At 43.9% G+C, this 14968-nt stretch overlaps 1 protein-coding gene across 1 annotated transcript in view; it reads right to left on the reverse strand.

Moving 5' to 3' along the window:
- The window catches only part of ABCA13 (ATP binding cassette subfamily A member 13), a 294371-nt gene that overhangs the window by 143145 nt on the left and 136258 nt on the right, over positions 1-14968 (reverse strand). Inside the window, exons 39-41 of the mRNA XM_043540473.1 lie at positions 12308-12504; positions 10354-10511; positions 9652-9882 (exon numbers count right to left, since the gene is read on the reverse strand). Coding sequence (XP_043396408.1) covers positions 9652-9882; positions 10354-10511; positions 12308-12504 — 586 coding nt within the window. The remainder of the gene's footprint in view (positions 1-9651; positions 9883-10353; positions 10512-12307; positions 12505-14968) is intronic.

Below are 14968 nucleotides of genomic sequence, written 5' to 3' on the forward strand. Positions count from 1 at the left end.
TTTAAAAAAAGATCAGAGGGTCTTGTTTGAGGGATGTTAGCGTATTTTAATCAAAGTGACAGGCATGTAATTTCCATCAGTGCATCTGAAGGGCAGAAGCCTCTAAGGAAGAGATGGAGAGAAGCTCGTGGAAGTATTTTTAAAAAATAGCAGTAATATTTTCCATGGGTTTAATAACCTAAAGATATGTCTACACTGCAGTTAGCACCTGCGGCTGGTCTATGGGGCTCATGCTGCGGGGCTGTTTAATTGCAGTGTGGACTTCCAGTTCTGGAGTGGAGCCCGGGCTCTAGGATCCTGTGAGATGGGAGGTTTACACTGCAACTAAATAGCCCTAAACCCCAAGTCAGTTGGCATAGGCCAGCCACGGGTTTTTAATTTTGGTGCTAACATACCCTAAGAGGCACATGTAAATGTTACACACAGTGTGTCCACTAGATTTGCCTGAGACCTACTCTATTGGGCTTGATCCTGTTTCTACACCTTAAGTCAGCAGGAATTTCAAAGTTAGAATAGTGGGGGTTAGAGGTGCTGGAATACCACAGTAGATTGTTAGTAGTGACTTAAGAGTTAAGACACTCACTCACTTCTTATTGTAAGCCTGATAAATCAATAAAAACTCAAAAACGTCCTTACAAGTATATGTTCCCTCTGTAAATTCACGTTTTCTCCCTAGGCCACAAATTAATTTTGTGGGGGGGGGAGGGGGAGGGAGAAGAGAAGGCACATGAGGTCTGGGGGAGGATTTTAGATTAACCAGAAAAGAAACCAAAATACATCCACTAGTGGGGTAAGTAGGCCCATGTTCAATTTTGTCAACAGTGAATTTGGCCCAAGATATACCTGAGATAGAAAATGCTGAAAAATAAGCTCTTTTCTGAAGTATTTTCCCCCCAAAGCCACCTGTAACAACACAGCATGGCCTAGAAACTCCAAATTTGTGTCCAAAATTTCAGATTTTGCTTCCAGTGTAAGCTTGCACATCAATTCAGCAGAGCATATACATCTCCTGAGCACCTTTAAACAGAGCTTTCACTAAAATTATGAGCAACTTTGACTCTATCTCGCTTAAACCTCCTGTTTGGGAGTGCACATCAAATTCTGATTATAACAATGTTAAAAAATGTTCATGGCCATATTTAATTGCTCCCACAAAGGATTCCAATATTGGCTATAACAAAAGCACATAGTAGCTAAGGAGTCCACTATACAATGGATAATAAAAGCCAATCAATTTGAAATACATTAGCTTTGAGGAAAGGCACTTTCTTGCTCCACTGTGGTCTGCTAGCTACAAGGATTATGTTTTGTTTAGTCAATATAATTGCTGTTTAATAGCGATGACGGACTGCCTAGCTACACGGCAACTTTAAGTGAATGGTTTTGGCCATTAGTTCAAGGACAGAGGAAGTTAAGTGTCTCACGCTGTTTCTGTATTAGAGCCTATAGGGGGACACTGACTGTCCAAACCCATATCTTGTTTGGCTCCTGTGGGATGGTTTGATGATGTCACTGCTGTGCATCAAATTTCCAGTACTGCAAAGCCAGAAGCTCATAACTAAAAACCAAAGCAAATACCCCTAATTAAGTACTTCAGTCCCCCACCATGGTATCTGAACACATCACAAGCATTAATGAATTTATCTTCAGCTCCCCTGAGAGTCAGGAGCGTATCACTGTCCCTACTGTACAGATGTAGTAGTAGGATTTTATCTTTGTATTTTGCATAATTTAAAATGATGAATAAATAATAATGAGATAATGTAGTATGTATTAAATGTATTGGTGTATGATTTGATCATATCCTGCCAGCCACCCTTTTTGAATAGCAGAAAAGAATGGCCTTATGTGCCAATGGGTAGAGATACCTCAGCCAGAATCTGTGTCTGGACTGATTTCAAGGCAGCGACAGACCTTTGAGGTTTGTTGTAGGTTTAGCATTTTAAAATAATTAACAGAATTTAATGATTGTTTTTCTTTTGCATTGCAACTTGATTTTCCTGTTCAAAATATTCTGTGTAAATTAATTTTGTTTTGTGTGTGAATGAGGAGTGTGTGTGTTAAGAGATAAGTGTGAAGGCCATCACTGAACCAGATGGTCTATGGAGGAACCAGAGACAGATGCAAGGGCGCCAGGAGGCTGTAACACACGCCTATTAAAATGTCAGAGGAGGGCAGATTGATGACACTAAAAATGAGACAGGCACCTTTCAATGGGGACAAGATAGCTGTAATTAAAAACCAGCATGGGATAACTCCCTGAGGAACTTAATGAAAGAACAAGATAAAGGATGAGAAGGACAATTTAAGAAAACAAGCACTCATCAAACAACAATTGATTACAGTGTGACAGTGCAAAACTCATTGGTCCCAATGAAGGAAAATCACTATATAAACAGGGTGCCTTGCCATGAAACTTTGGGTTCGTCCTGCCAAGACTTCCCAGGAGCATCGTGTCGCAACCGACTGAACCCGCCTCCTACCTACCCATGGTCAACCTAGCTGACCACTAGATTGATCTGGACTCTGGACTGGTAACTAACATCAACTGGCGGGACTGTGTGTGTATGTGTGTAGTGTGATTGAATGCGTATGCTAATTGTAGTATCTTCAATAAATGTGGCGTATTGCCTTTTCCCCTGAAAAAATCCCATATGCTTCTTATAAGCATAATACAGATGGAAACTAAACCACACAGACTGTAATTTGCCCAATGTCCCAAGGAAAGTCTGTGACAGACCTGGGAACAGAACCAAAATGCTACTGCCAGTGCTAGCATCATCTCTGAAATAGGAGGGGAGATTTCGGGAAGGAAGTCATGGACCCCATGAGATGGTGCCATCTCAGTGCAGATCTGTGCCTTTAAGTGATGGGAGGAAAGGAAGCTTCCTTAATGAGTGAACGAGAGAAGAAAATAGAAGCAGATGGTGGAGGATGAGGGAGAGGTTGAAGAGGATGATGAAAAGTTGTAGACTGTTCTTGCAAACAAAGTATCAAGCTACTATTTCAGCAGCATTTTAGGGTTTTCCAGTCCCACTTATCTCAATTTCCACTGTAAAAACAAAACTGCTAAGTCCTGGATGTGCTCATTTAATTTTTATATTAGAAAATGGCTACTGGCCAAGAACCTGTTGATGAAAGGGCAGCAAAGATCATGGGAGATAACATGATGGAACCAGAGTCAATATAGCCAAGGAAATATAGAACAACTGAAGAGAAGGTAGAAAAAATAATCAATACATATAGCCAAAATTGTAGGGAAATGGTGCTTAAAGGTTAAACACATTTTCCCTACTGTAATCTCTTGTTCTTGTACTAGGAACCACTGAAGTTCCCACAAACATATGAGTGGATTGGGAAGAATGTTACACATTTTGCTTTTTTATCTTTTTTTTTTAAAAATAGAGATAGCCCTCAATCAAAACTCCAGATCTGAAAATCTTCAGCTTTAAGGATATTCAGATCCAGATTTGGGAATGTTTGAATCCTATATGGCTCTGTATATCTGTATTTTTAAATGAAACCTGGGAAGTAGCGGGTCAAATATCCCTCTGACAGTTTTGATTTTTAAGTACTTTAATATCATCAAAATCTTTACTCCTACTACTATTTTATCTTAAACATATTAACACTGTCAGAACTACTGATGCAATTCTCTTCTCTTCTTTCCTTTTTTGTGTTGTTTTTATCCTTTCTTCAGACAGTGAATGCTCCTATGGCTGCAGCTGAAATCAATGGCAAATATCCCATAGATTTAAATGGTGCAGGACTATGCTCATAGCCATTAACTGTATTTCCTGTGTCAATAGGGAAACTAATGCACAAGAGATCTAGGTTTAGCAAACAACAGGAACACACTTATTCAGCTGTAACATTCAGGGCTCATGTATATGGCCCACAGTTTGACCTAGAAGTGTGTGAATAGCTGGACTCTATTAACGCAAAATAGGAACCTTTTAGTTCATGCCTGCAACATCCACAAAGGGGAGTTACAGCACAGCACTTGAGTGTGAATTGCTAATCACGCCCCTGAATCCAAACAGAGGTGTAGTATAGACACCGCCTCAGAAGAAGAGAGACATTACACAGCTTACAGTTACCAAAAGAAATTGCCTGCACTTTCATAGAGCCAAAGTCAGGTTCACAACAAAGTCACTGGTAGATTCAGGCCACAAGGGACCCGCTTGTGATCATGTAGGCTGATCTCCCACATCACAAAGAGTGCAGTACTTCCCTAAAATAATTCCTGTTTGAACTAGAGCATATATCTTTTAGACATGGATCAATGAGAGGTCATGATGTAAGGCAGACAGCCCAAATAGCATACGAAACAGATACATTAGTGTGAGTAGAGCTGACTGGAACATTTTTGATGAAATGTTTTTTTCATTGAAACTTGCTGTTTTGTTGAAGGTGAAACATTTGCTGGAGCTGTATCTATTTTAACAAAATTTTGCCGGGAAGAGGTCTGTGATCCAGCATGGCCTTTCTGGTCATTTCAAGAGAGAAAGGTCTGAACAGAAAACCTTTTCAATCTGGAAATGGATGTTTCATCACAATTCCATTTTGCAACAACATTCCAATGCAGAATGAACACAAATTTCAAAAAATCAAAAGTTGTCATGAAACAGATTTGTTATCCTCTAGCCAGCTGTAAGCGTTATGTAGTGATTTTAATAAATCACGGTCCTGATTCTCCCCCAATTCCCACTCTTGGCTTTTTGCTTATATTTATATTATATTATTCCTAATTCAGACAAGGAGAAAACAGTTAAAATCAAATGTAGCTAAGTTGATAAGAATGGGTTTGATGTGCCAGTGACATGTTTTCCACTCACAAGATGCTTCCTAGACATGAGTGGCAATATGGTCTCCCTTAAAGAGTTAAGATTTTGAAAGCGTACAAGTGTTCTGAAAACAAGTGGACTGAAAAACAGCAGGGAGTTGGGGGGGGGGGGCAGGACCTCTGCACAAACAATAACTTGATACATTTTCCTTTTAAAGTCAGAGTTCTTTGTTTCCAGATTGAATTATTTGAATAGACTCAATAGAACTATTATGTGCTATCCATTTACTTGCCAGCGCAAAGAGGCTTTTGATAAGAAAATGGAGAATGAAGGTAACAATGGCTAATGATGACTGTGCAGAGATGACAGAATTCACCACAAATTAACTTGTTAGTCTTCAAGGTACTGCATGATGTATCAGTATCTGTTGCCATTTAGGAAAGCTTATTTGCTTTTCTGCAGAAAACAACCAAGGCCAGGTACCTTTAAACTGAATGATCCAGAGAAATATGCTGATGAATGTTATATGTTTGCTATGATTGGTTTCTGTGGTAGGGCTATAATTTCCCTTTATGTAAAAGTCCTATAGAATTCAAGAGGATGAAACCAAATCATATAGAGAATATTCTAACCACCTATAAAATTTAATAGATTATATCCTTTCCATACAAAGTTAAAATCACCCTGTATAATTTCAAAGAGAATGACAGTCTTTCATAGGCTTTTTTGACTCACCCCATAGAATTCTACAACAAGGATATAATTCACCATTACATTCTAAAGAATGGTTATAAAAACCTGTAAATTATCTTTATTATGATTTTATTACTCTTATTGCAGGAGCACATTGTGCTAGCAATTGTCCTCAGATATAACAAAAAGAAGGTCCCAGAGTGGTAGCTGTATTAGTCTGTAACAGCAAAAAGAACAAGGAGTACTTGCGGCACCTTAGAGACTAACAAATTTATTTGAGTATAAGCGTTCATGGGCTAAAGTTCAGCCACCAGGTTTGCTGTGACATTATCGGGGATACTGTTCCTGATGGCTTGTAGTCCATTTTTGTGTGGAATGTTGGTGTAGAGGGCTTCTACATCCATAGTGGCCAGGATGGTGTTCCTGAGGAAACTACAATCCATTGATGATCTTCCAGAAAACACCATCCTGGCCACTATGGATGTAGAAGCCCTCTACACCAACATTCCACATAAAGATGGACTACAAGCCGTCAGGAACAGTATCCCCGATAATGTCACGGCTAACCTGGTGGCTGAACTTTGTGACTTTGTCCTCGCCCACAATTATTTTGCATTTGGGGACAATGTATACCTTCAAGTCAGTGGCACCGCTATGGGTATCCACATGGCTCCACAGTATGCCAACATTTTTATGGCTGACTTAGAACAACGCTTCCTTAGCTCTCATCCCCTAAAGCCCCTAGTCTACTTGCGCTACATTGATGACATCTTCATCATCTGGACCCATGGAAAAGAAGCCCTTGATGAATTTCACCACGATTTCAACAATTTCCATCCCACCATCAACCTCAACCTGGACCAGCCCACACAAGAGATCCATTTCCTGGACACTACAGTGCTAATAAGAGATGGTCACATAAACACCAATCTACTGGAAACCTACTGACCACTATACTTGCCTACATGCCTCCAGCTTTCATCCAGACCACACCACATGATCCATTGTCTACAGCCAAGCTCAAAGATACAACCACATTTGCTCCAGCCGCTCAGACAGAGACAAACACCTACAAGATCTCTATCAAGCATTCTTAAAATTATAATACCCACCTGCTGAAGTGAAAAAACAGATTGACAGAGCCAGAAGAGTACCCAGAAGTCACCTGCTACAGGACAGGCCCAACAAAGAAAGTAACAGAACGCCATTAGCTGTCACCTTCAGCCCCCAACTAAAAGCTCTCCAGCGCACCATCAAGGATCTACAACCTATCCTGAAGGATAATCCTTCACTCTCACAGATCTTGGGAGACAGGCCAGTCCTCGCTTATAGACAACCCCCCAACCTGAAGCAAATACTCACCAGCAACCACACACCACACAACAAAAACACTAACCCAGGAACCTATCCTTGCAACAAGCCGGTTGCCAACTCTATCCATATATCTATTCAAGGGACATCATCATAGGACCTAATCACATCAGCCACACTATCAGGGGCTCGTTCACCTGCATATCTACCAATGTGATATATGCCATCATGTGCCAGCAATGCCCCTCTGCCATGTACATTGGCCAAACCAGACAGTCTCTACACAAAAGAATAAATGGACACAAATAAGAATCAATAATTATAACATTGGAAAACCAGTCGGAGAACACTTCAACCTACCTGGACACTCAATTACAAACCTAAAAGTTGCAATTATTCAACAAAAAAACTTCAAAAACGGACTCCAATGAGAAACTGCAGAACTGGAATTAATTTGCAAACTGGACACCATTAAATTAGGCTTGAATAAAGAGTGGGAGTGGATGAGTCATTACACAAACTAAAAACTATTTCCCTATGCTAAATTGCCCCCTGCTGTTACTCACACCTTCTTGTCAACTGTTTGAAATGGGCCATCCTGATTATCACTACAAAATTTTTTTTCTCCTGCTGATAATAGCCCACCTTAATTGATTAGTCTTGTTAGAGTTGGTATGGTAACCCCTATTTTTTCATGTTCTATTTTTAGCCCCACAGCCTGAGCCCTCAATCCATTGACCTGGTCAGCGTAGACATATCCTGTGTGTCGGAAGGGTACATGAAGGGTCTTAACAACTTTTTTAGCACTTCACATAGTTCTAAGGCTGCGGTTCTCAAACTGTGGGTCAGGACCCTATTTTAATGGGGTCACCCAGGCTGATGTTAGCCCTGGGCCCCAGCAAGTCTGAAGCCTAAACCCCACCACCCAGGGCTAAGATTACATGCCCCCCATCTAGGGCAGAAGCTCCTGGGCTTCATCTTTGGACCTCCCGCCCAGGGCAGTGGGACTCGGGCGATCTCAGTCTTCGGTCCCCCCATCCTGGGGTCACATAGTAATTTTTGTTGTCAGAAGGGGGTCCTGGTGCAATGAAGTTTGAGAACCGCTGTTCTAATGTATGCATCAATGCAGTGGCTCTCAGCCTTTCCAGACTACTGTACTCCTTTCAGGAGTCTGATTTGTCTTGAGTACCCCTCAATTAAAAACTAATTTCTTACAAAATCAGACATAAAAATGCAGAAGTGTCACGTCACACTGTTACTGCAAAATTGCTTTCTTTCTTATATTTACCATATAATTATAAAATAAATTGATTGGAATATAAATACTGTACTTACATTTCAGTGTTTTGTATACAGAGTGGTATAAAAAGCCACTGTATGAAATTTTCATTTGTACTGACTTCGCTAGTGCTTTTTCTGTAGCCTGTTGTAAAACTAGGCAAATATCTAGATGAGTTGATGTACCCCTGGTTGAGAACCACTGCTCCAATGAACCCTTTCACAGAACTGAATGTATTTAGTAAACAGGAGCTAAGCATTTCTCATCATTCTAAGTTTGTTCGTATGAACGTGGATTTTTGTATTTTTTATTTGAAAATAAAACGTCAATTCTAAATTGGCACACAAAAAAGTCTCAGTGTTACAAACCAGATAACTGCTAATGGTTTTTATATCTGACCCCATTATTTTCCACATGCATAGTTCATGCTGCAAAGCTACAACACATAATTAATGTCCCAGATGACAAGCTTTCCAGAGTCTTTGTTTCATAAGCCCAGAAAAGAGATAAGTGTCTTCCCTAGATGACATTCTCTTCAGACGGCTGCTAATAATGCAACATACCTTCCCATCCCTTAGGGCGCTGGGTACATAAAATGATTGAAAGTTTATCACACAGTGTATAGTAAGCTATCTAACTCATAAAAATGTGCATTTTGTATGCTTGGCATTTGTTTTGTTCTTGGTCATATCCTAAGTTTTCTTTTTGTACATGACCCACTTTGGGCTGTTTACAGAACTAAAGGAGATCACTGGAAAAATCATATTTCCACGAAATGCTGCAGAGTGGATTGTGCCAGTAAATGAAACTATTGTCTCCCATCTACTGAAAAATATTAGCTTTGTTCTTATGTCATCATTTCAAGCAGTGAAAAACAGGGGAGTGTTTTGTTTTTTTTTAAGGATCTACACTATGATACTAGAGTAACGATGGGTCAGGGAATTTTGTAGTGGAAATAATTCATTCTCTGGCATAACCAGTTAAATAATGCCAGAGCCAAAACCAGTCGTGATGAACCCCCATCAGGTACATTGGCCAGATTAGAAGCTGAAGTAAATTTGCAAGAACAGCTATTCTTGTCAGATTTCCAGGCCAGTTCTGCCAACTCCTGAGGTTTTGTTAGTTCAGATAGAATTCAGAGAAGAGACAGAATTTTTTTGAGTTATCTGAACTGTACAGCCAAACCTTCTGAAGTTCATCCTCAGTTAATTCAAAGCTCAATTTTTTTCTGATGCTAAGAGTTAATGAGAGATTTGGACTGACAGTGGTTTGGGGTTAAAGCCCAGGTCATGTAAAAATGTCCTGAGATCAGCTGAGATAGAGAAGAACTTTCCAAAAGGCAATATCACCCTTTAGGATACATCAGGCTGTTGGAATGAATTATGGGAAGAGTGTGGTTGTTGCCCTTAAATAACACAGCAAAATTTAAAATCTATATTCTACATGAGATGCTCTTTCATTCTCCCCTCAGGAACCTGTCCTGAAATATTCGGTAGTAAAAACATGGTCAAGAAGGTTAGATAGAAGCCAGTAGAGCATCTTTAACCACTGACAGCTACTATGGAGAGAGAAACAAAGTACCTCTTCCAAGGTGGTATCTGAAATACCATAGCCAGTCACATGTAGACGTTCAAGGTTTTCATCCATAGCCTGAAAGAGGCCATTAAAGAAGGCCTTATCTGCCTTCATTGGAATCACATAGGTCAGCTCACTCCCACTGTTCTCTTTTAGGAACGCTTCTGGTACATAGAACTGTACCAGAGATGTGACTTGACTGATGTACTCAGGATCCTCGATTTCAAATGCAGAGGGCTGTGCAGAAAGGAAAAAAATAATAAATGGAATTTATATGCCATCAGAAAATTGTAAAACAGGTCAAACTGAAAACAAATATGGGGCCAATGCTGGAAATCCTTCCTCAATTGGGTAGTCCCAGTGAAGTTCCTGGGTCTAATCTTGTGAGCAAGGGACTACTCACCATGAGTAAGGGATTCCAGGATTGGTCCTCTATTCAGCAAATCATCAAAATTACTAATTTTCACTATGTTGCTAGATTATTTTATGTGCAAATTAATTCAACTATGAAGGTTGCGAAAAACATTTGCTATACACCAGTATTAAATAGACCAAGTCTTCCCTGCATTGCTGGTTATATAAGATAAAAGAATTACCACATTTATCTCGCATGTAAATTACTAGCAGCGTTGCAAGGTTCCCTCAGAATAATTGATATGACCTTTTCTTAGCTGGAAGTACATATTGTGCACAATTCTGTCACCATACCTTTTTTATGAGTGTTAGACGGTATCCCTGGCCATATGTTTCCTTCAGATAAGAGGGAGGACCACAGCATCTCAGCTGCCCCTGCTGCAAGATGGCAATGCGATCACTGAGCACTTCTGCCTCATCAAGATGGTGAGTGGTGAAGATCAAGGTGCAACCTACCCCAGGAAGAGCAGTGCACACAGATTAAGATTTTATTTTAAAATGTTTTCTCATGAGAGAGACTTTTTTTTCCAAGAGGATACTTGAGGCGATAGTAATTCTATAAATTTACAAGCATGTACTTCAGTATGCAGAACACAGACACAAAATGCCTGCTAACATGTGTCCCATTCACACTCACTGAGACTATACAGATTATAAATCAGTGCAAAGTTTGGACTAGACTCTAAGAGAGACAACAACAAGCAGTTGCAATTTCAAGGTTGAGAAGGTGTTTTGTGAGATTAAGAGATTCTTAAAATCACGTAACTCTGGTGCCGGTTTCAAGGGATCATTCACTGTGGTTTATTCCAGCTAATAGGGCGGGGAGGTGCCTGCTATCTCAGAAGCTTACCTCCTACAGTCACTTTTAGCTCAGGACACTTGAAAATCAATGGAATGGTTTGACTGATGAGTATTTTCTTTAGAAGAAAAATATATGCAGCCATATGGGAAAGTAAGAGCCCCCCCAAAATGAAAAAGCAAAGTCAAACAGTGATGAAAGTAGGAGATAACCCTTTTCATCCAGGGCAGGATCAGCATGGACTCATAGCTAAATTGAATCTTGCATTAAATCCAATAGATTTTTCAAACCGTGGTTCATGACCCGGAACTGGGTCATGGAATGGAAGGGACTGGGTCGCAGCAGCTCTGGTCAGCACCGCCAACCGGGCCATCAGCAGTGCTACAGAGCTAAGGCAGGCTAGTCCCTATCTGTTCCGACACCGCGCTGCGCCCTGGAAATGGCCAGCAGATCTGGCTCCTTGGTGGGAGGGGGGCCATGGGACTCCGCATGCTGCCCCCGCCCTGAGCACCGGGGGCTATGACTGCGAGAGCTGCACGGAGCTACTTGCACACCTCTGCCTAGGATCTGGACCTGCTGCTGGCTGTTTTCGGCACGCAGCGCACCCGCAGTGCCAGGACAGGCGGGAATCCTGCCTCTGCACCCCAGCTGCGCCGCTGACTGGAAACCGCCAGAGGTAAGCCCACGCCCCAACCCTGCACCCTAATCCCCTGCCACAGCCCTGAGCCAGCTCCCCCTCAAACCCGGAGCCCTTTCCTGCACCCCAAACCCCTCATCCCGGCCCCAACCCAGAGCCTGCACCCCTCCTACACCCTACCACGGCCCTGAGTCCCCCCCAAATCCAGAGCCCTTTCCTGCACCCCAAACTCCTCATCGCAGCCCCACACCAGAGCCTGCACCCCCAGACCAGACCCCCTACTGCACCCTGCCACAGCCCTGAGTCCCTCCCCAACCCAGAGCCCTTTCCTTACCCCAAACCCTTCATCCCCAGCCCCATCCCAGAGCCTGCACCCCCAGCCCAGAGCCCTGACCCCCTCCCACACTCCAACCCCCTGCCCCAGCCCAGAGCCCACACCCTGAAACCCTAATTCCTGGCCCCACCCCACAGCCCTCACCCCTGCACCCCAACCCTCTGCCCCAGCCCTGAGCCCCTCCCACATCCCAAACCCCTCATCCCCAGCTCCACTGGGTCGCGGGCATCAACTATTTTCTTCAACTGGGTCATCAGAAAAAAAAAGTTTGAAAACCACTGCACTAGATCAACCATCTTTCTTGAAGACAAAGAGAAGTAAGCTTTGAATTTTAGTTGTCTGCTTTAAAATTTCAACAGCTGAATGAAACAGTTATCTCTGTTAGGATTTCTGTTCAGCAACTGGAAAGCAAAATACTATTTTCAGCCACCCTTTGCCTGGGAAGGATGTTCGCCAGAACATGAGATAAGTTTTGTACCAGCTCTGTACTTCAACAGAATATCCCAGATTCTCCGACGTGAACATGGATCCACACCACTGGTGGGCTCATCTAGAACAACTGTCTTTGAGTTTCCAATAAAGGAAATAGCAATTGAGAGCCTCCTTTTCATTCCCCCAGACAGGGCTCCAACATGTTTGAACTGATGGTGGGATAAATCCACATCTTCCAGGGCTCTAGAATAAGAATACAAATAAAACTGTGACCTTTGAAAATTGCAAGCCTTTTTAGATCAACTACCACATCATCCCAACCAGTGACGCTGGAACATTTTGAGTAGTGGGAGTGCTGAAAGCCAGCCCTCTTACCCTTTCTCCCCTCCCCAGAGCTGAGTCTGGGAGCAGGGCTGTGTCTCTGGGAAGGGGGGACCCAGACAGGGTTAAGGGGGCTGAGGCTGTGGCCACCGCTGGGTGCTGGCGTGGGGCCCGGAGCGGAGCCCCAGTCAGGGGCTGGCAGCCAGGACCCCAAGTGAGGGACCTGGAGCAGAGCCCTGGGAGCGTGGGCCAGGCATGGGGTCCTGAGAGTGGAGCCTTGGGAGCAGTGGATGAGGCCAGGTGCGTGGCTCCGGGCCAGCAGCTGGGGTGGCGGCCGGGACCCGAGGCCCAGGTGCAGGGTTGGGGAGTGGAGTGCAGGGTGTGGAGCCAGCGGCTGGGGAACGGGGCTAGTGGCTAGGTCCTGAGCTGGGGAGCAGAGTCCCAGGTGGCATGGTGAGAGCAGAGCCCTGGGTGCAGAGCCAGCGGCTGGGGAGCGGGGCCAACCCTTGGGACCCGAGCCAGGGAGTGGAGCCCTGGGCTTGGGGCCAGCAGCCCCATATAAAACCTGGGGGTGCTGCAGCACCCTCCCACACCCCTACTTCCCGTGCCTATGATCCCAACCCTCAGCAAAGTGACGAAAAGTCACTTGTATGCAAAATATCCATGGGCAGTTCAAGTACAGAGCAGCATATATAACTATTCAGTTTCTTCTGGTATCCACTGAAAAGAAGTAATAGTAATAATCAAAAAAATTCTTATTTTTAATGGCAACCTCCCCATGAGCCTCCTGAAATATACTTTTAATGGCCTCTGTACAGGCTAAAGCAAAAAATAATTCAAAATTATAGGCCTCAACCATGTTCCAGTGAAGTCACTGAGAGTCCTTCCATAGATTTCAATAAGCTTTAGATTAGCCCCTCTAAGAATCTGGAGGGAGTGGGGAACAGTTCAAGGACAGCTGAGGATAGTTCAAGGACTCTGAATTATTATTTAATATTTGTATAACCTAGAGTTACCAACTTTCTAATTGCAGAAAACTGAACACTCTTGCCCTGCCCCCAAGCCCCAGCCCATGTCCTGCCCCTTCCCTGAGGCCCGGCCCCCCACTCACTCCATCATCACCACCCCTATCGCTTGCTCTCCCCCACCCTCGCTCACTCGCTCATTTTCACCAGGCTGTGGCAGAGAGTTGGGGTATGGGAGGGAGTGAGAGCTCAGGGGTGGGGCTGGGGATGAGGGCTCAGGGGTGCAGGAGAGGGCTCCAGGCTGGGGGGGTGGGGCCGAGGGGTTCGGAGTGTGGGAGGGGGCTCCGAACTGTGGCAGGGGCTTGGGGTGTGGGAGGGGGTATGGGCTCTGGGCTGGGGCCAGAAATGAGATGTTCAGGATGCAGGAGGGGGCTCAGGAAGGGGGCTGGGGTGCAGGAGGGGGTGAGCGGTGCGGGCTCCAGGAAGTGCTTACCTAAGGCAGCTCCCAGGAAGCAGCAACATGTCCCGCCAGCTCCACTTACTGTTCCTGCCTTCAGACACCGCTCCTGCAGCTCCCATTGGCTGTGGTTCCTGGCCAATGGGAGCTGCAGAGCCAGCGCTCGGGGTGGGGAAATTGCGTGGAGCCCTGTGGCCAGCGGGACATGCTGGCCACTTCCCGGTAGCCGGGCAGAGTCATGCAGGGAGCCTGCCAGGACCACTGTACTGCCAACCGGACTTTTAATGGCCCGGTCAGCAGTGCTGACCGGAGCCGCCACATCCCTTTTTAACCAGGTATTCCGGTCGAAAACCAGACACCTGCTACCCTAGTATAACCACCCAGGCAAGTAAAAACCCACACATTGATCTGAAAGAAACAATTATAAGAACTAGAGGATAATTAGCACATTCTGCTTCTCCTTAAAAACAAGAACTTTAAGGCCACAGCCCTGCAAAGAGATCCCCCAATGCAAACACGTCTGTGTGGTGTCCCATTATATCAAACAGATGCCAAACAGAAGCAATGGTATGAAGCCCTGATGAATTCAGCTTGTAAATAGGTGCCAGATTGAAAGGCAAAGCCAACAGAACAATATAAACCTCAGCAGAGCACATTTCCCCACACTTTGTGAAAGGTCATCCCTTGGGAAAAGGAGGTAGTTTATTTGCCACAGCTAGTCAGTCCTTAGCCATTGTTTGATGCTGCCTCCATGTATTATGTGGACACCTGTCCAATAAGAACTGGACTGCAAGGCCACTAACTTATTTCATGTCACTCAACAGCCATTGGCTGCTAATTATGTTCTATCACTATCAACCTGGATTGATTTGAACTGGCAAGCAAAAGACAAGATATCCCAGTGCTTGTCTGCTCAGTCCTCCAGTCCTTCAAAGTAATTTCCTACTTTAAAGAAAGCAAATTT

The sequence above is a fragment of the Chelonia mydas genome, chromosome 2, assembly GCF_015237465.2.
Source record: "Chelonia mydas isolate rCheMyd1 chromosome 2, rCheMyd1.pri.v2, whole genome shotgun sequence".
Lineage (NCBI taxonomy): Eukaryota > Metazoa > Chordata > Testudines > Cheloniidae > Chelonia > Chelonia mydas.